This window comes from Dreissena polymorpha, chromosome 6 (genome assembly GCF_020536995.1).
Source record: "Dreissena polymorpha isolate Duluth1 chromosome 6, UMN_Dpol_1.0, whole genome shotgun sequence".
Taxonomy (NCBI): domain Eukaryota; kingdom Metazoa; phylum Mollusca; class Bivalvia; order Myida; family Dreissenidae; genus Dreissena; species Dreissena polymorpha.
In genome coordinates, this window is record NC_068360.1 from 17214083 (window position 1) to 17240884 (window position 26802).

The following is a 26802-nucleotide window of genomic DNA, read 5'->3' on the forward strand; positions in this document are numbered from 1 at the left end:
TGCTTTCAAAAATAAATCTGGGCACATTTTTGGATAAATGTGTTTTGGATTTTCATACATGCAAACGTACGCCTTTTTTGAAGTGGAAAGCGTACAGTGAATTATGTGACGGGGGTTTTCCAATTGAACATGTGCAAACCAGGTAACGTTATCAGCGCGCATCGTGAGCAGTTCAGATTCAATTTTAACAGCCATGGGCAAGTGATTTTAAATTTATATTAAATGCAACATGTCCACATTATTTTCTGGAAATGGGCGATAGTAAAGTAAATTTTGGTTAACAATAAACCTGCAATTTCATATATGATTATCTTAATAGTCTAAATTACTATTATAAGTTCTCTTTGCTACGTTTTCAGATGCAGTTAAGCAGACGGTTTTTTAAATAAATATCGTCAATGAATAACCATGAAATGAAACACCTTAGGAAAACTTGTTAACAGCGTCAAAGCTGTTAGTTATTCAACAGAACGATAGCACTTAAATAGTTACAGCATTATCATGTAAAACAATTATAAACACACGGTATTTTTCACACCTTTATTTGCATCAAACAATACGTTATCGCACTTGTTTTGTAAAATGTCTCAGAATGGATTAACCATTAATCTAGTGTAATAGAGTAATAATTCAAACAATGCGAGGGGCCTCGCATAACTTGAATTTTATGAAAACATTTAAAAAAGAAATTGACACTTGGGGGATAAGGGAGCAAATACCCACCCGGGTTATATTAGATTCTGCATTATAATGGAGCACGTTATATTGAATTTACAGTGTGCTTACAAAGAAATGGGAGATGCTGCGACAGAACGGAAACCCTTGTTATCGAAGTCGTCTGTAGGAGCAACCGGGCCACCCCATGATAGATATACTAGTGAGCTTGCAAGTGAATACCATCAAGTGAAAGAAAAACTAATAACGAACAGAAATAGACACAACTCAATATCAAGTAATATCTCATCAAACGAATCAAGTCCGCTGTTGTGCGGTGCCGACAAAGACAGTGACGTTGGTTACAAACATTACATTACATACGGCGGTATATGTTCAGGCGTATCCGGAGTTTGGGGTTGCGATTCCCAAGTTGCCGTTTCCAGTTTGGAACCATCGATTAATGCGATAGAAGAAAGGCCTGATGATGACGAAATCGTGGAGAATACAGACGTTTTGACGTGTTCACCAAATACACGGCTTTACAGATATGGTCTACTTGTGTTCTTGTGTATTGCAGGTTTATGTAAGTATGAAACCAATACTCGTTTGTGTGTTTTGTACATTGCCACAATCAATTGAGAAATGTTTTCCCCGTGAAGTAAATGTATTGCAAGATTTACGTTTAATGTGTATTTTATTTGTGAAATGCTACACTCTGTATATAACGATTCAAGTTATATATAATTGTATATTGCAGTAAGCTAACCTGGGAGTGAAGTGCTCGTTAGCCATTGGTTTAGGGTATAAACTTTCAGGCGTCGCCCGTGGTGCGTGCTCGTCTTCACTTTAGGGCCGTTATCGCGATAGAGACTTTCCTTTTCTATATTAAATTTTATCCAAACCTATACATTTGATTATAACCATCAAATCTTGATTGGGATTATTTTCGGACCATGAAGCCAGTGTTACTAGAGCTACTGATATTTGTGCATGCGCATTTTTAACATGAGATTATAATTTTTTCCGTTTATTTATAAGAAAAAGGAAAGACTATCATTATTAAAGATAGCAATCTTTTATGTAGTATTCACCAGCCCTACGCTAGCAAGATTTGAACTAGAACCATCAGAGTTATTTCCCTTTTATTAAAATGTTGAAAAGGAAATTATACAAGATGGAGACTATTTTCATAAAATCTTCACCACCCTTGCACAGTTTGTCCATGGCAATATAAAGTTTATGATTTACCCATGTCCTGCTAATATAAATCCCATACTATGATAATAAGTTGAAGGCTTACCCAGGTTCTTTCAATATGAATCCCATACAACCCATAATTTGAGTCGCGTTCTGAGAAAACTGGACATAATGCATGTGCATAAAGTGTCGTCCCAGATTAGCCTGTGTAGTCCGCACAGGCTAATCATGGACTACACTTTCCGCTGTTATGGTATTTTCTGTTTAAAGAAAGTTTCTTCTTAGCGAAAATCTAGTCTAGGCGGAAAGTGTCGTCCCTGATTAGCCTGTGCGGAATGCACATGCTAATCTGGGACGACACTTTCCGCACATGCATTATGCCCAGTTTTCTCAGAGCGCGACTTATTTAAACAGAAAAACGTCTAACCCCTTCTGCAGATTCAGAAATGTGCTCAAGACACGTTCAGGTATTGTAATTATCGGACCTAGCACAGTGGTATTATTTCATTTTCGATAGTACTCGCTTATAGTGCTTTTTGGGTCGTCTTAGCCCTCTGAATATAATCACATGCGGACGTATCGGATATGTTCCATTATTGCCGTAGACCATACACTTGTTTAAAAAAGATCTATGCCCTCAGATAAACATGTTGTTAGCGTAAATGAAAGAAAAACACAAAACAGAATCCCGAACATTCGTTCCCGCGGCTTATCGTTAATACGCTAATTTTGACAAGGCGGAAGTTGGTTCGTTCCTACGTTATTTTGACAACTCGGGGTAATCGATGTTACGTTATTTTGACAATCCGGACACGCTCTCCTTCATTTTTTCTTCAAATAAGCGTTGGAACAATTGTCCGTCCGAACGCATGTCCGGATACCACAAACAAAACACGGCACCCTTAATAAATATGAACTGCACCCATGAATAAAAGTCCACAACAATTCCAGGTGAATACATCACCAGTGAAAGTCCGTCGGCTCTTCAGAAGCACGTGGTTAAGGACATTGACATCTCCGAGACGCAGTACATGGGCTTTTACTCCACAGTCCAGTGGGCGGAAATCATCTCAAGTCTCGCGGGAGGCTTTATGGTGGACCGGATTGGCAACCCCATCAGTCTTGTTACCTCCGCCGGATTGATTACAATCGCGCAAGTGGGTTGTTGATGATTATACAAACATAAAAATGAAATAAAAAAATATAATATTAATAATGATGATGATGATGATGATGATGATGATGATGATGATGATGATGATGATGATGATGATGATGATGATGACGATGATGATGATGATGATGATGATGATGATGATGGTATATGATGATGATGATGATGATGATGATGATGATGATGATGATGATGATGATGATGATGATGATGATGATGATGATGATGATGATGATGATGATGATGATGATGATGATGATGATGTGATGATGATGATGATGATGATGATGATGATGATGATGATGATGATGATGATGATGATGATGATGATGATGATGATGATGATGATGATGATGATGATGATGAAGATGACAATGATAATAATAATAATAATACAAAATAATACAAATATTTTTGAAGTACTACTAATAATAATGATAATTATAATGATAATTATAGTAATTAAAATAATAATAATAATAATAATAATACCTCTTTCCCAATCGTGTTCAATATTTGAAAGTTATGCATTTACTTTTTACATATCTTTGGTACATTAATATTAAGGCACTTGATTACGACTAATCCTGTGTATGAGATGTACATGTTATTGTATGAATTAATTGCATATTATTCATTAGAATACCTCGTAGAATATTAATAGCAACGTCATCTGGTATGCGCATCGTACTTCTGCGCAATACAGTTTGTGTCTTAGTCTTAATATAAACTTTGTATACACATCAAAGTCTTATTGCTTGTTTATCTTTAAATGGCAATTATAAGCTATGTTTTATTTTGCACATCATACAAATGCATTAATTCATACGTACAGGGATTTGTACCTAATGAAAGGTCGTCAATTTAGTTGCGGCTTGTTGTAGGATTTGAGACGTGCTCTGTAAAAAGAGGGTTTAATGCGTGTACGAAAAATGTCGTCCCAGATTAGCATGTGCAGTCCGCACATGCTAATCAGGGACGACACTTACCGCTTTTATGGTATTTTTCGTTTACACAAAGTCTCTTCTCTTCTGAGCAAAAATCCAGTTTAGGCGGAAAGTGTCGTCCCTGATTAGTGTTTGGGACGACTCTATACGCACATGCATTAAACCCCCTTTTCATAGAGCACGGCCAAAAATGATTTTATTAGAGACAGGCAATCTTAACTTCCTAATCGCCAGTCGCGTTCTCGACTCGTTTCATTAGCTCCCACAGAACTAGATATTTGGGATGTAAAAAGAGTTTAAAACTTGAAAAATAACACAAACACATGCCTTTAAATTTCAGACGATATTTGCCGTAGGGGCTCTTCTCCGAAACTATGGGACGATGTTTGGTGCTCGCATATTCCTCGGGTGAGTACCGAAGTTGTAGAAATTGAATCGCGCGGAACAAGTACTAATAATAATATGTACGTTTGCTTAACCCTTACATATCGTCATGATGGAAATTATCATTATGAGATATGAAACGCATTTTCAATATGTTAACTGTTTAACCTAAAAATTTAATGTCGTACAATTTGTTTTGTTAACAAACACAACAGCAGCAATACATAATTCGTGATTGCGTTTCTTTAAGTCCTTTATTTATGAAGATTTGTTTGGAAATGCGTGACGAGATTTAAGATTATAGCTATGTCGGACCGTATTTGGTACAAAAACGAATATGGTACATTTGATTTTTGCTAAGAAGAGACTTTCTTGAAACGAAAAATATTATAAAAGCGGAAAGTGTCTTCCCTGATGAGCCTGCGCGGACTGCACAGGCTATTCTGGGACGACGATGATGATGATGATGATTACGATGATGAGTGTGTATCATATTCGGAACGAATGTGGTACATTTTTCATCCGAATATGGTACAAGTTTGTACCATATTCGGTCAGGCATTTTACCCCAAAACTGCAGATACGTATATGGTACAATTAGACAGTTGTACCATATTCGGCCGAATATGGTACAAACTTGTACCATATTCGTTTTTGTACCAAATACGGTCCGACATAGCTATTATATCTTACTCCGTGTCTAAGTGTTATGCAGTTCAAATTTATATGCATTGTACGCACGCTATTCCGTAATTTCCGTAACAAGCGCCTTCATGCAGTAATGATTTAACAAACGTCTGTCCTTAATTCGTGTTAATAATCATCATGCATTTGAAAACAAATAACAGTAACCATAACGTGATTTGGCTCAGCATAATACCATTTTATACTTTGATCGTTATAGTGACCTAAAAAATGGATGAACTATCGGCCCAATATACTATTTACCCAATTTACAATATGTTTGGTGGACCGAGCAAAAATGTACTCGGTTTAATGTCAATGGCTTTAAGTCGAAGACTCTGTGAAACCCTTAGGATTCTACTTATTTGTAACACCAATAAGTCCTACTCATTTGTTAACCCGTTAGTAGATCTATCGTACTTAACCCATTTATGCATAGCGTCTAGAAAAAAGGCATTGGCAAACAGCGAAGACCCAGATGAGACGCCGCATGGTGCGGCGTCTCATCAGGGTCTGCGCTGTTTGCTTAAAGGAATTTCTGTAAGAACTATTCTAAATATAGAAATAAGTATACTAGAAACCCTAATTTTGAAAATAAATTTATCCAATTTAGAAGGATGGGAGAGTCCACTAGGCATAAATGGGTTAATCGTAACACCCGTAGCCGACTCGTTGTAATAGGGGCGTTCAACTTAAAAAAATATATTCATGGTCGCTTTGTATTTTGCAAACTTATGTATATATATGCTCATTTTAACTCATGTTAACCTCACAGAAACACATTGTTAATGTACATTATTTCCAGACTCGTATCAAGTACTTTGGTGATCGCTTGTGACAACTTGGTCGTTAAGTGGTTCCACATGAAGGAATTGAACATGGTGCTGGGTTTGAAAATCAGCTTTGCCCGAGCGGTAAGATTTGACCTTGCCGATAATTTAATATGTTGAATATAGCTATTGATAATACAGTGTTATTTTTGAAGAAAGATACGTTTACTGAGCTTGGCGTGGAAAACTTGAGCAACGAGCCCTGGCGACGGGATGATATTTTCGTGGCAAGCAAATAAACTAATCTGTATACATAGAACATACACTCGGTATTCTATTTATCACATCATTTTTTAAGAACCATGTACTGAAAAAACAAGCTGAAGAAATGGCATAGTTTGCTATAAAAAAAAAGAAGACAAAATCTAACGACGTCATTCAAATAACAGCGTGACGTCATTCATTTATGCATGACAGCTTTATCCCAACTATTCTGAAGTAAAGCCTAATGATAAGACATGCTCCATCATTAATGCTGACGTACTCTTATACATAAACCAATATCAAAAGAATGCACAGTCATTTGAAAATGTCATCCATTTTATTTGCATTATCAGCTGATGCGTTCTAAAAACATGTACATGTATGTGTATGCCCCAACGTTACAATGAACGTTAATGTTCGCATTCATTGCGGTTACATGTACATGCCTTTAATTTATAAAACGTTACTTTGTTTAAACAAATCCGTTGATATTTATTTTGATTTTTTTAATTATTTGTGTAATCATTCTTCGTCGTTCTACACTTACTTTGATCGAATGGGTCAACTCGGGCAATCAATATTTCATGGCGCTGCTGTTTCAGAGTAGCGTTATGACCCTCAATATGATGGACCCCATATATCAGCAACTGTTGAAGTGCACTGTGCCATGGGAAGCTCTAGGATTTACCTTGTTATCAGGTGGGTACTTTCTTCTGATGTGTCAAAATGTGTAACAAGACTAAACAATAACAGGAAATTAGGTGAAAATATGGAAATGTATATGTTAGATCAACTGAAACAGTCAGACATATAAGGCTAAAAAGGTTTTTGTTGCCACGTGCCCGACCGACTCAAAATTTTTATGCCGGCCCTAGACTTATTATTTTATGTATTTTTAATCATTTTTGCTTATTTCGATCATACTTACAAAAGTGAACTGTTAATATTTCAATATGTTGCTACCTCCAATAATATACTTTAATTAATATAAGATTAACAAACAATTTCGAAAAAATAATATTAAATACATAATTGGATGAATTCGGCATGTTATTTCGTATTCTTATTAAAGTGAGGGATCGTAAAAAGGTAATCGAAATCAAAGTTCAGACGGCCTTCCTTTCCTGATTTGTTGGGTTGTGTTAGTGAAAACAAACGATATTTTCTTGTTTGCCCTAATACAATAATTTACAATAATAATGTTGTTGGTTGTAATAATTATTCGCGCTCAAAGCTAAAGATGATCAATGAAATGTAATTTAATTAAATGTCTCAGGAGCGGCATACATGTCTGTTTGATATTAAGGAATACTTTTTTTCTCAAATATGCAGTGCTTAGGTCGTGAAGTATTTTAGTAAAGAGATGTCAGCCATTAGCCTTGAAGCATATGACATATACAATTGCTGAAACATGTCTAAACATGTGTTGCGGAAATGACATATACAAGCTTTTATAATTAATGCATATGAAATAAAGATTTGTGTTCAACATATGCGGATAATATGGTTATTAAATAGATAAAAAGTACACATATTTCATTTCAAAACAAACATTAGCTTGATTATATAGTAAATCGTCCTAACAAGGAGACACATTAGATCTCATCGTCAGCAACCTTGGAGACCTCTACTCAATTACAAAATTTATCTCGCCGTGGCGTACTGGATATGGTGTTCGCCTAGCGACCGGGAGGTCACGGTTCGATCCCCACTGTGGGATTGTTCTTTAAATCTTCTGCATAGACACAAAGTACTGGTTCCTAGGCCCAGAAAACGGATTCGAGAGCGTTTCAAAAAATCCTACGGCTTTCTATGCAATCGTGCTAAAATAAAGATGTTTAAACTGATTACGAAATCTGTTTTATATACAGACCACCACCGTGTTGCCATGGAATTTAATAACCCCGGCATTGACAATTAATTGGAACAATAGGTGAAATCCCTTAAAGTACCAGATTTATTTTTATTATTTCGTTGTTACCAATTAAATTAGGTGGTAAACCATAATCGCATGCAAGGCATCATCATGGAGACAATGAAGAAAAATTTACTATGTGAATATATGTGACTTATGTTTAAAAATAATACGAGTCCTGCGCTCAATATAAATGGGTAACGTTAAGTACTTATTTATGGTTTTACCTAGAATCTAAAGACGGACGTCTGTTTAATCTGCAACGGTCTGTACGTTTAGTTTATATTAAGATGACATTTTCAAAAGGCGAGTCTTTAAATATCACCTTAATATAAATATTGAAAGCTCAAGAACCACAATCCCCTTCGTTCATAGTTTATATTTCTTGCCCTTGTCATGTTTTTGTAAGTAATTATTTTTACGGGCTTTTACTCGGAAAGTACAAACGATTGATATATAAGACTTTTTTCACCTCTCGAGTTATTGTTTCATGAAAAAATGCATTATATTGTATGCTGCACACACATCACATGAACAAATTAGTTAAAAAACATAATTAAAAAGGCTCAACCTTTCGCTTAAAACTTTTCTTTTAGTTCTGCAATCTGCACTCACCCATAAAGAAATTTATTTGGCGGGGAATATCAATTTAACGAATTATCTTGTTTATATACCAATTTGTGTATTACTGTATTTTCAGGCAGTTGTATAGCAGTGTTGTCTACGTTATGTTCTATGCTAGTTGCGATCATGGACAAACGAGCAGACAAACTAGGGTTCAACAAGAATAACAGCAACGATGAAAATGACAACAAAAAAGGTACATGTATATGAGAATGTCGCTGTTTAGTTTGTATGTATCTCCAAAATAGGTATATACAAGACATGGTATTGAACTGTACATATAATCTCTTATTGTAAATATATATCTAATATACATAATACTAATATACGAATCAGCGATTTTTCTAATTTTACCGAGGACGTATTTTTTTGGTTCCGTCATTCTGATTATAGTTCAACTTTTAGGCTTTAATACGAATCAACGTGTAAAGCGATTTTTATCTTTTTTAAATTCTCAATAACTCGATAACAAATTACGCTTTTGAAATGCGACTTAATTTACATGAATACCTAATAAACAGTCCTTGCGGGGTCGCATGTAGTATGCATGAGGTAAATGTTATTATCACTATTGCTTGTAATCTAAAAAAACATGAAACCAAGACACGCAAAAATAAAGTGAGTATATAGTTATGCAACTATTTACATAGATGTTTCCCATCAAAACTTAGACTGAGATTGCAGATGGGGATTAAGGTCACTGAAATACTAAATATCAATGAATGTTTTGTGCTAAATAACGCAATAACAAATTAAAGGGGCCTTTTTCACAGATTTTGGCATGTTTTGAAGTTTGTCATTAAATGCTTTATATTAATAAATGTAAACATTGGATCTAAAAGCTCCAGTAAAAACAATCAAGAAGAAAAAAAAAGTAACCGTCAGCAGGGCTCGAACCACTGACCCCTGGAGTCCTGGAATAAAAATTCTAAGATCTCTCGGCCATCCTTTCTCATACAATTTGAGATGTTTTTTATACTTTATATAAGCAATCCTAGTAGTTTAACAAAACATAACGACAGCAAAAGAACTCTCCAAATTATCCAATCGTTTCGCGTTGCAAAGCTTTATAATTTTCAGGTTTTTAAATCGTCAAAAGCTGCCTTTAATGGCTATTTTAATGCATGGAAAATGTTCAGTATTACTGTTTCCTCACAAATAGCAAAACTAAACGAAAATTTGCGAATCTGATACAACTTTTTTCAATTTTGTCAATTTACCAAAACGTAAAACAACGCACATACATGCAGTATATCCATATATAGGTTGGGATTGCATATTGGATGCGTAGGGTCAATGTCTGTTATATATTATTTTTTGCGAAATGCAGTCAACATGAAAGCTGCAACATTCATTCAGTGATTTGAATGGTTGTTTATTGATCTCGTGTTTCAGAGACGGAGGAGCAACAATCAATGACCACGTGTTCAGACGTGAGGCGCTTCCCAGCCTCGTTCTGGCTCATTGGTATCAGTGTATCTCTCTACTACATGCAGTTGTTTCCTTTCGTTGCCCAGGGAGAGTAAGGAAGTTAGATCATTTTGTCAGCATATAGTCTTCCGATATTACCTTGGCTATTAAACATTTAGAAATAATCAAGCGACCTATGTCAGTAATTGTTATTTATGAAATAATATTTGTATATCATAGTCTATTGTCAAATAACCCACGGTAATTAATATTGATGCGTTGTAATTATATCATTAGTGCGGAGAATTTGCAGGAATGTCTTCAAAACATTAGTGCGGAGAATTTACAGGAATGTCTTCAGAACTATGTATACTGACAACAGGCTACCACTATCATTATTGCAGAAAAACTTTCTGCTTCATGGAATTGTTCGTTTAAAGTACGTCTCTTTTAAACAAATATCCAGTCTCAGCGGAAAGTGTCGTCCCTTAAAAATGATACAAGTAAACAATGATTTATATCCTGATATTATTTCTGGAGCTTCAAAAATTCCACATTCATTACGACGTGTGATTGATTTCGTCGATGTTATGTTTTCAGGCTGTACTTTGTTAAGAAATACGACCGAACCCTGGATGAAGCGAACGCAATCAATAGGTACGACGCTTTATAATACTATAGTTCTCTCCCGACAAAAACAATCCACTTTAGATTCTTTACTAGTATACCATTTCTTGTATTTTTAGTCACTTAGTGCGACACAAAATGCATAATTTCTTGTATGAATTATTTTGAAACCATGTAGAAAATATATGTTATCAAGTTAAAACAAAGGTTTATGACACCGGAACACGAACACGAAAGGTACATGTTCACGTGTCATTTTGTGATTTGCAACTTCTTAATTAAAAAGCAACAGTGTTTACTTGATTCGGAACTCTTATTATGTATTGGTACGTTTTACTACTCTATGCCTTTATGTGTAATGAATATTCGCATATGATACACATATTTGATGCTACTTTTATTTGAGTTACAAAACATTACTTCATGTATTAAGGTCATGTTGATATGTTAAGCAAGTGAATTAGCGGCCAAACCTGGTTTCCAGTTGTTCCATATAACAATTCTTACTACCTACTTTCAAATGTTTGCACGCATAAAATGCACTGCTTTATGTAACAAAATATACAACACCATCTAAAAAAGAGCAAAGGTAATGGGCACTGTCTGAATTTTTAACTTATGGATGTATAATTTTAATTTAAAAAATACAGTGAATTATAAAAGTAAAAACATCATGGTTATAATGATTTATATCTTTTTATTTTAATTTCGAATCGTTAATGTTCATGTACTCTTGTGGTAGAGACATTATTCAACATTATTCAATTTGATGGGTAATTTGCTATGTAATTTAAATCATTATTTTGTAATATGCAGGGGTCTAGTGTAGGAGGTCAAATGAAGGGTGTTTAGTGGGTCTAGCGCAGGGAGGTCTAGTGCAGTTGGTGTAGTACAGGGGGTTTTGTGTAGGGGGTATAGTGAAATGGTTTCGGTGTAGGGGGTTTGTCACGGATCCGCATAACTTTCCAGAGTCATTCCATTTAGTTAAATCGCGGGTAGATCAGTTATATGTGATTACACATGTTATTTTCATATACATGTGTTTTGGTGATTGTTTACGCAGTTGTGCTGTCAACTACGACATTTCACGATCCGCTATATTGTCCAATCATTAATGCTTATAATAGTATAATACATTGTGTATAATTGTTTATAAACCAAGCAGGCATACCAGTCCGACTAGTATGTACTTTACAAACCCGGAAAACTGAGCGTCTGTGCTATTTTCGTTTCATGTTTTCAGCATGGTTTTCCTCGTCGGGGCAGTGACGATACCGCTTTTTGGAGCTGCAATAGACAAAGTGGGCCGAAATCTTATCTGGATGTTGGCCGGACTGTTTCTCTCTTTAGCCAGTCACCTTTTACTGACATTCACATTTGTAGAACCATATGCATGCACGGTAAGTAAACTATAAAAATAATAAAACTTGGAAAACAGTATCAGGTGATTAATGCAATCACTAAGATTTAAACGATATAAAACATTGCATGAACCACAGAACTACGATGATGAATTAAATCGTTGTTTAAGTTTTTTGTTGTAAAAATATATTTTAAACACGTTCGTATTTAACAATTATTAATGACAAGGAATATGACAATGTCACGAAACCACGTTTTCATTGTTTGAGAAATGAGTTCAATTTCAATAATTCTTCAATCCCAAAATAGGTGATATTTAAACGGTATACCTCCATCCGTGTTGAAGTTATTGGGCGGATATAATTGTTCCTTTTTGAGTTACATTGACCTTTAGGTAAATTCAACTGGCAACACGGCAAACCAAAGCTAGGTCTGCTCGTAAGTTACAAACACAAAACATTTTAGAACAATTCCTCTAAAAAATAAATGAAAGGTACACATATTTGTTTTGGTAATATTTACCTTGCCCTTGACCATTTCTTGCTTAAATGGAATCCCAAACTAGGGATACATAATAGCTACCTACTTACACAATTTCAGGACAATATCTCTCTCCCAACTCGACTTTTAAAGCAGAAAACATGCCCGGCGTCCGTCGACGTGCGGTGTCTGGTGTGCGGTGTATGTGGTGCGTTGTTAACTATAAGCTTGTTACCACTCAAGAGGCCACATTTGTATCCAATATAGATGTAACTTAGTCAGACTGGTTATGAATGACACTATCTTTGTCAAGTTAGAATCTGGGTCCCGTGAGTCCCAAATCTAGGTAACACGGTTAAATCTTTGGAAAACCTTGTTACCAATATACAGGCCAAATATATGACTCAATCTTGATGAAACGTTGTCGGAGTGTTCATTTGAAATATATCTTGGCCGGATTTTCAACTGGGTCGAATACTAGGTAACGAGGTCAAGTATGTGACAAAAACATACCATAGGTCACATGTATGACCCATTATACGTGGTCAGAATGTTTATCTTCGCAGTTTATATGCGTGTTTGAATCTATTTGGGCCATATGCATCACAAAAGGTCTCTATATTAAATATGAGAAAAACACTGTTAACAATCTATTGGCAATTATTATGGCTTAAAATTTAGTCGGCATCTTTATCTTGAAATATTAGACCGAGTATGAATCTGGGTCGCGTACGTTTTATGTCATCAGGTCAAATCGTAGAAAAACCTTGCTACTTCTTTAGTCATAAGGTGAGCTCATGTAACATAAGAATGTGGGACAACTCTTATTTATATTGAAAATATTGACTTATTTACATCCTTTGACTGCAATGTTATTGATGATAGTTCACTTAACTTGTGTGTGACGTGTGTATGTTATTGTTATTTTAATTTCGTCATGTGTATGCCCCCTTATGAAGAAGGCAGAATACACTCATTTCCGTCTCTGCATCTTAGAGAATCAATATGATCCGTGAAGCTATATCTTTGCAGTATTTTGATGGATTATGAAATAACTTGGCCCTAGTGCAATCCATCTCAAGACGACAAGCTGCTTGTAAAACTCGTCTCCCTGCGTTCGAGATCATCGTCACTTTTAAGAGTTCAAGATCAAATTTGGCCTTAAAGGAGCTTGATTGGACTGAACCTTGTAGTTATGTTTTAAGATTTTAAGATATTTTAACCGCAAATGAAAACCACGAAGAGGCCGCATTTCGTGAGAAAAAAACAGTATACCTTCCTCAACGATCTATGTCACACTTAGATATCAAAAGTAAAATGTGCCCTTACAATATCTTGAAAATTTCTGCCTCAACCAAAATATTGCCATATTATTATGGATTTTAAAATGACTTAAAACAAAAAAATATTCATCATTACACGACGTTGATCGTGTTAAACGTGTCTCCTTACCTCAAATTTTAAATATAATTGATCACTAATGGCAACCATCTGGGATTTCGTGTGTAGAATCGGTCTCCCTACCTCAGAGTTCAGGGTCACACTTAGAGTTCAAAAGTCAAATGTTGCTATAAAACAGCTTATCCACGCTGTAGCTTTTTAATTCATCATTCAATCTAACACAACCTATCTAAAATGACCATTATGAGGAGACTGAGTGTCGAGTGTACCACTTGTCTATTACCTCAAAGGTCAAGAGCGCACCTAGAGGTTTAAAGTCAATCATGGCCATTAAAAGCTTGTGTTTGACATGAGCAGGGTTTAAAGACAAACGTTTAACTCATTTATGCCTAGCGTCTAGAAAAAATGCCTTGGAAAACAGCGTAGACCCAAATGAGACGCCGCATGATGTGGCGTCTCATCAGGGTCTGCTCTGTTTGCTTAAAGGAATTTCTGTAAGAAATATTCTAAAAATAGATATAAATATACTAGACATCCCTAATTTTGGAAATAAATTGATCCATTTTAGAAGAATGTGAGAGTCTACTAGGCTTAAATAGGTTAATGTAGGGGCGTCCGTGCTCTACGGGCAAATTTCTTGTTCATTTAGGTCTGTCATGTTGTTCTCTGACTAATGTTGTGCCTTCTTTGAGATCAAGTGTTGTCCGTGAACTCTCAAGTGAGCGCTCAAGGGCCAGTATTTGCCCTCTTGTTATTAAGTTTACCTTGACCTTGACCCAAAATACGCCATATACTTTCCCAAGCTGGGACCCCATACAAGCATGTTATATCCGTATAATCATGAACATTTGTTCAAGAAACAAACGTTAGGGACGGGAACTCATCCGGCATTCCGCCCGCCTTCCCTCCAGCCATACCACAAATTAATAACCAAGACTTTCAACTTCATTGAAAATCGTGTCAATGAAAGACGAACATATTTCAGAATAACAAACACGTCTGTGCATTTTCGTATACACATTACACCATTTTTTAACAAAAAAACAACCACACAAAAAAAATCGTAAAGAAATACAGATGAAAGGTTTGATAATTTAAAACGGAAATCATATTATATGTATAGCCAACGGTTCACTTATCGTAGTTGCCACCAGGATTTGCATTGAATATCATATTTACGAGAATCCTCTCTTGTTGCAGGTTTTATTAGGACTCGGTTATTCACTGGTTGTGACCACTTGGCAGCCGCTTGTGACGTATGTTATAGCGCCCAATCATCTTGGAACCGCGTTTGGCATGTAAGTACGCAGGGGCCGCGTCATGCGAAAATGGGTTTAATTGCCATTAGCTGCCAGAGTGGCTTAAGACTAGTCTGAACAATCGCGTATTTTTTCAGCAGGCTAATTGGACACAGGCTGATTAGAATTTACGTTTTCGCATCACGCGGCTCAATAATAAATAGATTATACCGGAAATGTGTCAAAACCATGAAATAATCCGAATGGGGTTTCAACATAATTATTCAAGAATGTTTTTACAACATAAGTCACAAACTACTTACGTTTATAGGAATGGGAAGTTAGCTAAGCTAGTAGGGTTCCTTTCCACTTAGTTCGTATATCGGAATGTTATATGGCCTATATGATTTATTATGAACCATTTGCAATTCACAAAATATTTAAAGTAGACATATTTGCTTACTTATTCATTTTTACAGCCTTTTAACGTCAGATACAATACTAGGATTTTTTAGCAATGCCCTAAAGGAAAGTGTTGATATTATTGATGTGTACAACACATGCACATTTGTTAGTACTTATACTTCACATCACGAGATAAGGGAGGGTGTAAACCGGAATCACAATCAATGTGTGTCCGTATATCTGTCTTTCCCTGATAATATTATGAGATTGTATATGTTCCATTGTTATGATCATACTTTAAAAATAACAAGAATAATTATCTTTTAGCCGCTAAGGATTCCTTTAATATTTTAATTGTTGTTATAGACTTAATTTGCACAAAAATATCTCTGACAACTGCAACGTCCAGATTTGTTCTAAGTTTCATTAAAAGTTTAACTAGTGAGTTAAAAACTAGCCTTCTCCAACTGGGTCAAATAGATAATACATACTTGCATAGCAAAATAACTTTTTTGAGTTATTGCCTTTGTTAAAGAGACCTTTCCACGTTATGATAAATGGAAAAAATTTAAAATAAAATGTTTCAGAATTGCCAACGTTCGCTGTAGTTAGCATATTTTGCGAGGTACTTTATTACTTTTTGCGTAGTACGGATCAGTTTTATATGCTCTAAAATATCGAGTATATGCATCTTTTGATGATTTAGAAACCTGAAAATTATGAAGCTTAACACACGCGTACGATTGAATAACTTGGAGAGGTCTGTTGTTATTGTTATAGTTTGTGACATTACGAGGATTGCATATGTATATTTTAAAATACGCCTCTCACATTATGGGCACAGATGGCCGAGTTGTTCGCGCGATAGACTTTAACTCAAAGGGCAAGTGGTTGTAGCCCACTTGAATATAAATTTTTTCTTTCTTAAATGTTATTCTGTGTATATGCTGGAGCTATTCAGTTCCAATAAGTACATTAATCAAATTAAAGCATTTCATGACAAATTTTAATACATTCCAACATCTGTGAAAAGGTCCATTTAATGATTTCTGTTAATAGTGAGTCTATCTTGACAATTTAAATAGTATTATATCGAAACTTGATAGGTTGGTAGATCTTACTTAGGACATGTGTAGCACAATGCAACTTTTGCGTTTTTAGTTATTGCCCTGTGTATATTTATTATTTGAATGTTTGTCTGCAGCATAAAACTAATATAGATATGCACATGCAACTTGATAGGTATGTACCGTATATATTATTTTATTGAGGGAATGAGAAGATAACAAGCTCCACAAATCGGGCTTAGATATTATTAGAGTAATTGCCGTTTGTTTGTTATTAACCGGGTTTTTAAGATGAAACTTCCAAGTTAGGAAGGCTGTGTTTTTTTGGGAAGGGGGGGGGGGGGGCAGTTTGTTTAACTGAACTGACAATGCCTGCCCTTTGACAACGAGGCATGCTTTATAATAGTTATACATACAATATGCGTTTGAATTAATTTAATTTTCTATTTTTATTTCAGTGCGTTTACAATAAACTCAGTGTGTCAGGCCGTGAACGCCTATATTACAGGCTACATTGTAGATAACATGGGATATTTTGTGCTGGAGGTCTTCTTCATTATGTTCACCACTTGTAAGTACCTCCACATAATTTAAGTTACATTAACATTATCCTTTTAAAATTATCTGTTTGGTTTTCCTCATCAACATAATGCACTACCCACTCAGTTTAAAGCTATCTCATATAAAATCCCAAAAGCCAGTCAGTACAGATGTCTCTTATTCGTGAAACTAGTAAATAATGTTATTTTTTAGAAGTTGTTGTTGTTGATGATGATGATGATGATGATGATGATGATGATGAGGAGGAGGAGGAGGAGGAGGAGGAGGAGGAGGAGGAGGAGGAGGATGATTATGGTGGTAGTCGTGGTGGTGGTTGTGGTGGTGGTGATGATGATGATGGTGGTGGTGGTGATGATGATGATGGTGATGATGATGATGGTGATGATGATGGTGGTGATGATGGTGATGATGATGATGATTTAGCAAAATAATGTGTTACTGGTTTATTGATATTAATATAAATAGCATTTGTTTCTAGACGTCCCGGGTTTGATCTCAAGGTTAGACACATTGTTCCCTTGCAATTGTGATTATTTAAATAAGAACTATTCTAATGTGACAACACATATTCAATTAAAATTAATTATTTGATTTTTATTTTAAATACGAAACTTTATCAACAAGTCCCTTTAAATAATATTCTTTGCCTAGTAAGATGAAGTTGATATCAAACCATTACCATAACCAGCAAAATCTTATTTTCATAAAAAAACATATTTGATATTATCTGTACATAGCACGTTGGCCATTTTCCAGGAACTATACTGAGTTCGTGTTAATGAATTAGACCTCAAGTTCATTGCCCGAAAAAAACACAACAGTTTCACCCATTTATGCCTAGCGTCTAGAAAAAAGTCTTGGCAAACAGCGTAGACCCAGATGAGACGCCGCATAATGCGGCCTCTCATCAGGGTCTGCGCTGTTTGCTTAAAGGAATTTCTGTAAGAATTATTCTAAATATAGAAATAAATATACTAGACATCCCTAATTGTGGAAATAAATTGATCCAATTTAGAAGGATGGGATAATCCACTAGGCATAAATGGGTTAACTGAAATTTAAGATGATCGTTATTATACACGCTGAATATAATAATATTTTGTTTTAGGCTCGATAGTATTCACCTTATTGCTGTATTTGAGAGACGCATCTCCAGGTAAGTGGGAATTCTGAAATGAGCACAATTGATCCGCGTTGTGCGAAAATGGGTCTTATGCAATATTTGGCAATCGCGCAGTCTTGTCAGGAACTACATTAGCCGCTGATGAAGTCACGAAAGCTTGCGTGACTTTATAGCGGTCAGCGTAGCTCTTGACCACACTGCGCGATAGCCGAATATGGAATAATACCCATTTTCGCATGACGCGGCTCAAATGACATTTTAATAGTTGTAGCATTATTGACTACTTTTATTGATATATTGCTAGCAATTTAACCAACATAATTCGGTAATCAATATTAAGAACACATTTTCGGTTCCTGTGCCAATTTCTTAGTATTTGCCCCTGCATTTTAGTTGACAAAATGCACATTTTATGAGTTACATTTGCTTAAGTTTTTATGCCACGTTAACCCTCCATTCGAAGAAGGCGGCATTTTGCGGTCGCACTGACCGTCTGTGGGTCCGTCTGTGCAAAAGTCTGAGCCACATATAGATGTATTGTAAAACACATTGGCAGAAATATCAGCCATCGTAACACGACGTTTCGCGTGTAACACCCGTCGCCATATCTCATATGTTAATAGCATACTTGGAGCTGAAAAGTCAAATTATACAATAAAACTTCGTGTTTTTAAATAAAAGTGCAGTTTGAAGACAAAAACAAAGTAGGGGTTATCGTGTCCTTCTGGAAACATTTCCACTTTCGTAGTAGCATATTAGTCTCCGTAAAACATCGATACCTTATTAAAATACATGGACTACAAGAAACGACACCAGTCATAAACACCCGTAATTTAGGCGAAGAAACTTAAGAATTGGCCTTGATTTGTTACATGTATTTGGTCTTTACATAATTTCGTTTCATGAAAGACATTAAACCTTACCGCAAAAGAGCGAAGTCGCAAAACAAAGTAAAGTTCTTGCCTTCGACAGCGGCAGGTAGGACATTATATCTTACCATTGGAGAGCAAAGCCGCAATACAAAATAATGTAGCAGCCTTACACAAGCGCTGGGACGAACTTAACCCATTTATGCCTAGTGGACTCTCCCATCCATCTAAATTGGATCAATTTATTTCCAAAATTAGGGGTGTCTAGTATATTTATTTCTATATTTAGAATATTAGTTACAGAAATTCTTTTTAGCAAACATCGCAGACCCTGATGAGACGCCGCATCATGCGGCGTTTCATCTGGGTCTACGCTGTTTGCCAAGGCCTTCTTTCTAGACGCTAGGCATAAATGGGTTAGCATTTACAAAAAGAGAGAGAAATCACGAAACAAACTTAAGTACTAGCCTTTCATAACGGTACGGAGGACATTAATATACCGTTAGATATTGAAATAAAATAAAGTAGTAGCCTTCAAAAATGGCTGGGACGACATTAAATCTTACATAAAAGAGTGAAGTCGCAAATTAAAGTAAAGTACTTGCATTCAACAACGACAGAAGAGACGTTAAAACTTATACTTAGATAGCTAATTCGCAAAGCAAACTAAAGTACTTGCCTTCCACAGTAACGGAACGCAATTACCTTAACCCATTAATGCCAAGCGTCTAGAAAAAAGGCCTTGGCAAACAGCGTAGACCCAGATGAGACGCCGCATGATGCGGCGTCTTATCAGGGTCTGCGCTGTTTGCTTCAAGGTATTTTTGTAAGAAATATTCTAAATATAGAAATAAATATACAAGACATTCCTTATTATGGAAATAAATTGATCCAATTTAGAAGGATGGGAGAATCCACTTTGCATAAATGGGTTAAAGCGTGATTTAAGCATTAAACAGCTGAGTACTTGTTAATTTTTAGTGGTACTAGATTTTTGTGTTCGTTAAACTTGTATATATATTTTTCCCCAGAAGAATAATAACTCGTTGTTATTTTCAGCATTCGTTTGCATGTGTTCCACGTGCGTTTTATATTGCCCTGTTTTATATTTACTGTATAAATTATTGATTTAAATATTCAATTCAATCATATAATTTGGTTTATACATGTACAGGACTGTTACATATTTAAGCTGAATTAGATATGTGATTGTTTTAAGATTGTTCTTTTACAATTATTGCTCATTTTTGTATTGCATTTTAACACTTTTTACTGCCGTATATCAAAGGTATTTGTTAAGCTGTTTTTATGTCGAATAATATAGATGTAAGATGTAAGTCTTTTTTTTTCTTAATGATATCATTCAAAATTGCTTCACAATATTTTGCGTGCAATTAATAAACTCAGTTCATAAGTTGTAACGAAAGCTTCAATTACAATCATCAAAGTTTTGACTTAAACGGTCAACCTGTATCAAAGGGTATCTTGATCCTTGCCAAAATGATAGATAAATATCAAGAAATATACTGTACCGGGAGTTTCAATCCCCCAATGTCAGCTGATCCGACTCGAAGTCTTTGTTATTCAAAGATGCCAAACTGATGAATAGTTAACAAACCATTTCGACAGATGTTTACACACTTTTAAGGCTAAGAACTTTTGTCGTAACAGTATAAATTTAGCACCACTTACTCTATTAAAATTCTGTTTTGCATTAAAAATAATTTACCACGCTATGAATTTGTAGATTGTATTTCATTATTTTAACAGATGAGATACCCTTCTCAAAAAAGTGTGTGAAATGTACGTTTTAAGTACGTTTTGCGTGTGTTAAACGTGGCGGTATTGGCACTGCGTTTTTTGTGCGCTTTTTCTTACCAAGTGAGTTTTTAACAAAAACACAAAAAAAAAACAAGAAAATGTGCGCTTTTTGTTGATAAATGTGCGCTTTATGTGCGTTAAACGTGCGCTTTTTATAAGTGTGTTCAATGTGCGCTTTTATGTGCGTTAAATGTGCGTTAAACGTGCGCTTTTTATATAAGTGCGTTTTTGACTAACATTTATGTGTGTAAAATGTGCGCTTTTAAGTGCGTTAAATGTGCGCTTTTTGTGAGTTAAATGTGCGCTTTTTTTATTTAAAAAGCGCTCATTTTACTCACAAAAAGCGCAGTTATAACCCACATAAAAGCGCACATGTGTGTTAAATGTGCGCTTTTATGTGCGTTAAATGTGCGTTAAACGTGCGCTTTTTTTAAGTGCGTTTTTGACTGCCATTTATGTGTGTAAAATGTGCGCTTTTAAGTGCGTTAAATGTGCGCTTTTTGTGAGTTAAATGTGCGCTTTTTTATTTAAAAAGCGCACATTTAACTCATGAAAGCGCAGTTATAACCCACATAAAAGCGCATATGTGTGTTAAATGTGCGCTTTTATGTGCGTTAAATGTGTGCTTTTTAAATAAAAAAGCGCACATTTAACTCACAAAAAGCGCACATTTGACGTACATTAAGCACAGATATAACCCACACAAAACGTACAATTTACGCACATGAATGGCAGCAAAAAACGCACTCACAAAAAAACACACATGTGCGTTAAAGGTGCATCTTTTGCCTTCACAGTTGATTCAGTTATATGCTGTTAAATTTTTTTTTTAATTCAGATATGCAATAAAAACCAATAATTATATAAACATATATATTTGTGTATTTTAATAATTACAAGATAATTCAATTTTATACTTTAATGTACACCAACATTTTTTAACATACATAAGTAATTAAATATCAATGGCAATTTGATGAAATAAATATAAATATAATTTGATTATAAATAAACAAAAAATAATAGCATACTATAATAACATGTACAGTATATACACACGAACAGCTATATACATAAGAAAGATGCATATCAATCAAGGCCTGTCAGCATTTCTTTGAGGCGGCGGAGTGCAGCTCTCATCTTTCTCTCCAAGTCTGCCACCAGCCGGTCAAACTTCTTTGCAACTCTTATACTGTCATGGCCTTTGCGCGATGCGTCTTGTGCATGATCTCATTTGATCAGGTCCTGAAAGATATTTTATAATGTAAGTGTTGAATATTACTGTTATGGTAATCTTGTTGCTATAAAAATTATAAATTTAAATCAAAACTAGTTTGTTTGCTTGTTGTTTTTGGTTGTTTATTTTTGCAATTTTAATCCCCTGATCACATGTGACTTAACGCTTTTCATAAATAAATACGTTTGATAGAAAATTCTGTTCGAAAATGTACCAAGATACGTGGTCTCATTTTGCTGTGTGGACTGGTCGGAAGTGTGACACCTTTAAAATGCAATAACCAGTACCGTGTATAGTTTTACCTCTAAACAAATCCAGCTTTTCTTGGTCAAGGAGAGGGCGCGGTTTTCCCACTCCTGTTCTCCTCATGTCGGCCAGCTTGTGCAGGGTAAAACCTGGTATTCAAGTCCATACATCAGGTAGTCTCTCTTTTGCTCCCTTTTTTGGCAGGCGATGCGATGATGCACATTCTTTCCAAAGGATCTTCTGATCAATGTAAATTTCACGGTCACCATGGGGTTTAACCTTTAAATTTAAAAGTTCTCATTTAATATGGGGGTAAAATCTGTTCATTAATGACCAAAAATAGGTATAAGTAACTTTAAGATGACAATAACCATAAAATACAGCCATAATAATTCAAATGGTGTTGTTTTTCTTTAAAATTGCATTACATTTACTCATCCATTTACATTTCCCAGTGACAATACATAAATATGATAATGATCATAATTAATTCAATAAACTAAATAAAAAAGGGATGCATAATTGAAAATACGAACCTGTTACAACAGACTGTTCTTCAGTATTCCAAAAATACAGGAAGTTGTTGAACTAGACCATGTCACTTTATATGTCTTTAACCACCCACTTTTAATCTCCTTTGCAACAAACTTATTGTTGATTTACACATTGTAGTAAATACACATTTTTTTCATCACACAATACTTCATGCTGAAAGTATTTCAAGACATTTTACACTAGAATAATAAGTCTTAATTCTAGCTTAAAGTCAGTTGCTGATGCTGCTTGTTTTCAAAAAATAACTTCCTATCTGTGGTTCTCAAATAGATGGTGCCTGAACAAATCAAAAGTATATCAACACCTCTTAGCTAGGCTTAGATGAGGGACTGATAGGGACTGGCTATTCTCTTATCTGATTCCATGCTGTGTCTAAGCCAAAAATTGCATAATTTGAGAAATACTGATAAGGCAGTCATTTCAACACCAAAATATTTATTGAATAATACACAGCACCCTTAACACATTATATTTAATTGTAAATATTTAAATATAACATGCTGAATGGTTTTAGCAAATAATATTAATAGTATAAATATTATTTTAGTTGCCTTTTAAAATGTATGTTTATAGTCAATGTGGTAGACATTAATTGTATTAGGGTATAAATATCAGTATAAGAAAGTTCAAATACTTATTTATGTTGAGGAAATATAATTGATACGATCAAGCCCACATAATACTTTTGACACTTTCAATATTTTTAATTAGTTACACACAGTCTGATTTAGGTGGAAATTTTTAGAAATGTTTGAGATTAAAACGTAAGCAATAGGGTATGCATTGAAATTGTATGATAAAGTATGTAAACATTAAACAGGTTAATATAGACAACCACTAATTATTCAAACTGCCCCTTATATTATTACAGGTTACTGAGATATATGTCTATGTTTATTCATTTGATGTAAATAAATTGTTAGAGCCTGCAACAATTTTGTTTCTTGTTCAATTTCTGTACAACATTTGCTAAACGGTTGTTAAAGACGCACTTTTTAAGAAGTGTGTTAAACATGTGTCTTTTGAGATACATCCGTTTAAAACAGATCATATGATAAAAACGCACTTATGAAATAAAAGACTAACTTATGCTTAAAAAAGACGCACATCAAAATAGAAAAACGCACTTTTGTGAGAAAAAACCCACATCTGTAAACCTTAAAACACACTTCTTAGATAAAAGACGCACTTCCTAAATAAAAGGCACACTTTTTCGATAAAAAACACACATTTTGCTCACATCTACACTCAAAAAGCGCACTTACAGATGAAGAAAACACACAAAAAAACGCACTTCCTAAATAAAAGACGCACTTCTTAGATAAAAAAACACACATTTTGCTCACATCTACACTCAAAAGCGCACTTACAGATGAAGAAAACACACAAAAAAACGCACTTTTTCACTAAAATAACGCACTTGAAAAGAAAAAACGCACAAAAAGCGCACTTAAATGCACTTTTGAACACTGAAAAACGCACATATTAACAAAAAAAACACAATTAACGCACTTTTAAGTGCGCTAAATGTGTGTTTTGGTAAAAAGTGCGTTTTTATTTGACAAGGGTAATCAGTATTGTTTCCTTAACGCGAATGTTGTCAGTTTTACATAGGCAGATTATACTTATATATATATATTATATATCTTTTAGCTACCTCATTGTGTGATTTTTTATATAACTATGACATGCGTTTGCTTCTTTACATTTTTTTACAAATATATATATATATCTAACTAATTTTTAAATAGTATTATAGTTATTTATGATAATAATGATAAATTGCAAATTATAATTTTGTCACATATTATTGTTGCAATTCCATGTCATGCCTTCAACTAACAAGCACCGCAATCGATATAAGGGCTTGCTCTTTATTTTGTAATCCTAGGAAGCATGTCATGGTTCTCCAAATCCCATCATATGTTCACCTGTTTTACTTGTTTGAAATAACTATATCTATTTCAATAAGAACTATTTACTTTGTTTGGCTGACGTGAAGCATGCCTATTCCGAAACAAATCTACGAGTATACAATGAACTAAATTTTAAAAAGCAACACGTTCAGTGTTTTTTACCTAAGGTACGATTTGTAAATAAGAACTTCTTATTTAACAAATTCGTGGGTAACGGGAACAGTTGACCACGTAAAATGCAATATGGTTTTGATTATTTTGATATAAAGGAATGTAATTGCATGTATTTTATTATATTATTTCATGTTTTTTGTGTGTTTTACATGGAAATTATTTAAAAGTACTAAAAATGTCTTTGAAATCAACGGCTGTTATAAAGTTTGTACAATTGTACATACATCACACATGACAAAAGCTGTTAATTTAAAGAAGGCGAAAACTGATATAATACAGTCTTGTGTATTCTTTTGTGTGTATATCAGGTTATGGTTTTGCTCTATCATACGTCTAACAGATCGAGCTATTATTCTCACGCGTTCCTCGGCGTAATTCTCAGATAAAGCTTTGAGTTGCGTTAAGGTATCTCTGAAACTACAACGGTCTGAAACTTCAAACATGTGTTCGTTGTGAGGGCAATGACAGTGGGAAGACATCGAATTGTTCCGAATTTTCCCCCCTTATATCATGGGTATCTTTCACTTATAAAGATATTAAAGTAAGCTTCAAACGTGTGTTCATGGTCATGATATATGGTCACAGACCAAGGGCAATAATTGTGACAGTTCAGCAGAGTTATGTTCCTTTTGTGCGTAACATATCTGGTTAAGGTTTACGTGCAACCGTTACGTATCTCGTTTCCTTCTTCTTGTAACGACCTCAGGCACATCATATGAGTTAACTGGTCTATGCTGATTATAGTGTCCAGTATTTTGAATTGTCCATCTGTTATGTACTTTGAACTTGGTTATGATTCAGTTACGTATTCTACATACGTGTGTAATAGCTACACATATGAGCCGTGCTCTGTGAAAAGGGGGTTTAATGCATGTGCGTAAAGAGTCGTACCAGTCCGCACAGGCTAATCAGGGACGACGCCATCCGCCTTAACTTAATTTTTGCTAAGAAGAGCCTTTCTTGAAACGAAACATATCATACAAGCGGAAAGTGTCGTCCCCGATTAGCCTGTGCAGACTGCAGAAGCTAATATGGGACGAAACTTTACGCACATGCATTAAACTAAATTTTCACAGAGCGCAGCCCATATTTAATAAAAAATTCTAATTTTGTCTTCGGTAATTAAATTTGTTTATTTGCAGAAATATGCATTGTACTATGAAAGCCGCATGCAAGCGGAATAGCGCCTAGTTTGCTCTTGCCGCGATTGTTTTAAGGGTGGTTGAATGTATATCACATCAGCACGGGGCTTGATGTCTCTATTATTGAGGTGTGGTTGAATGTATGTCACATCAGCACGGGACTTGATGTCTCTATTATTGAGGTGTGGTTGAATGTATATCACATCAGCACGGGACTTGATGTCTCTGTGGTTGAATGTATATCACATCAGCACGGGGCTTGATGTCTCTATTATTGAGGTGTGGTTGAATGTATATCACATCAGCACGGGGCTTCATGTCTCTATTATTGTGGTGTGGTTGAATGTATATCTCATCAGCACGGGGCTTCATGTCTCTAGTATTGAGGTGTGGTTGAATGTATATCACATAAGCACGGTACTTGATGTCTCTGTGGTTGAATGTATATCCCATCAGCACGGGGCTTGATGTCTCTATTATTGTGGTGTGGTTGACTGTATATCACATCAGCACGGGGCTTGATGTCTCTATTATTGAGGTGTGGTTGAATGT

General features: G+C 35.0%; 1 protein-coding gene and 1 long non-coding RNA gene across 2 annotated transcripts; one reads left to right on the forward strand and one right to left on the reverse strand.

Moving 5' to 3' along the window:
- Positions 1-792: 792 nt before the first annotated feature.
- Positions 793-18340, forward strand: LOC127835472 (major facilitator superfamily domain-containing protein 1-like). Its single transcript, XM_052361919.1, has 12 exons — positions 793-1240; positions 2806-3011; positions 4316-4383; positions 5849-5957; positions 6680-6776; positions 8735-8812; positions 10012-10138; positions 10627-10683; positions 11897-12053; positions 15097-15194; positions 17065-17177; positions 18276-18340. Exons 1-12 carry the CDS (start codon positions 793-795, stop codon positions 18338-18340), a joined length of 1623 nt encoding a protein of 540 aa, XP_052217879.1.
- Positions 18341-21941: 3601 nt separating this feature from the next.
- Positions 21942-23050, reverse strand: LOC127836535 (uncharacterized). The gene is made up of 3 exons (XR_008028814.1): positions 23000-23050; positions 22520-22742; positions 21942-22225 (listed from the first exon to the last, which is right to left on the reverse strand). It is a non-coding gene; the product is annotated as an uncharacterized LOC127836535 (long non-coding RNA).
- Positions 23051-26802: the final 3752 nt, after the last annotated feature.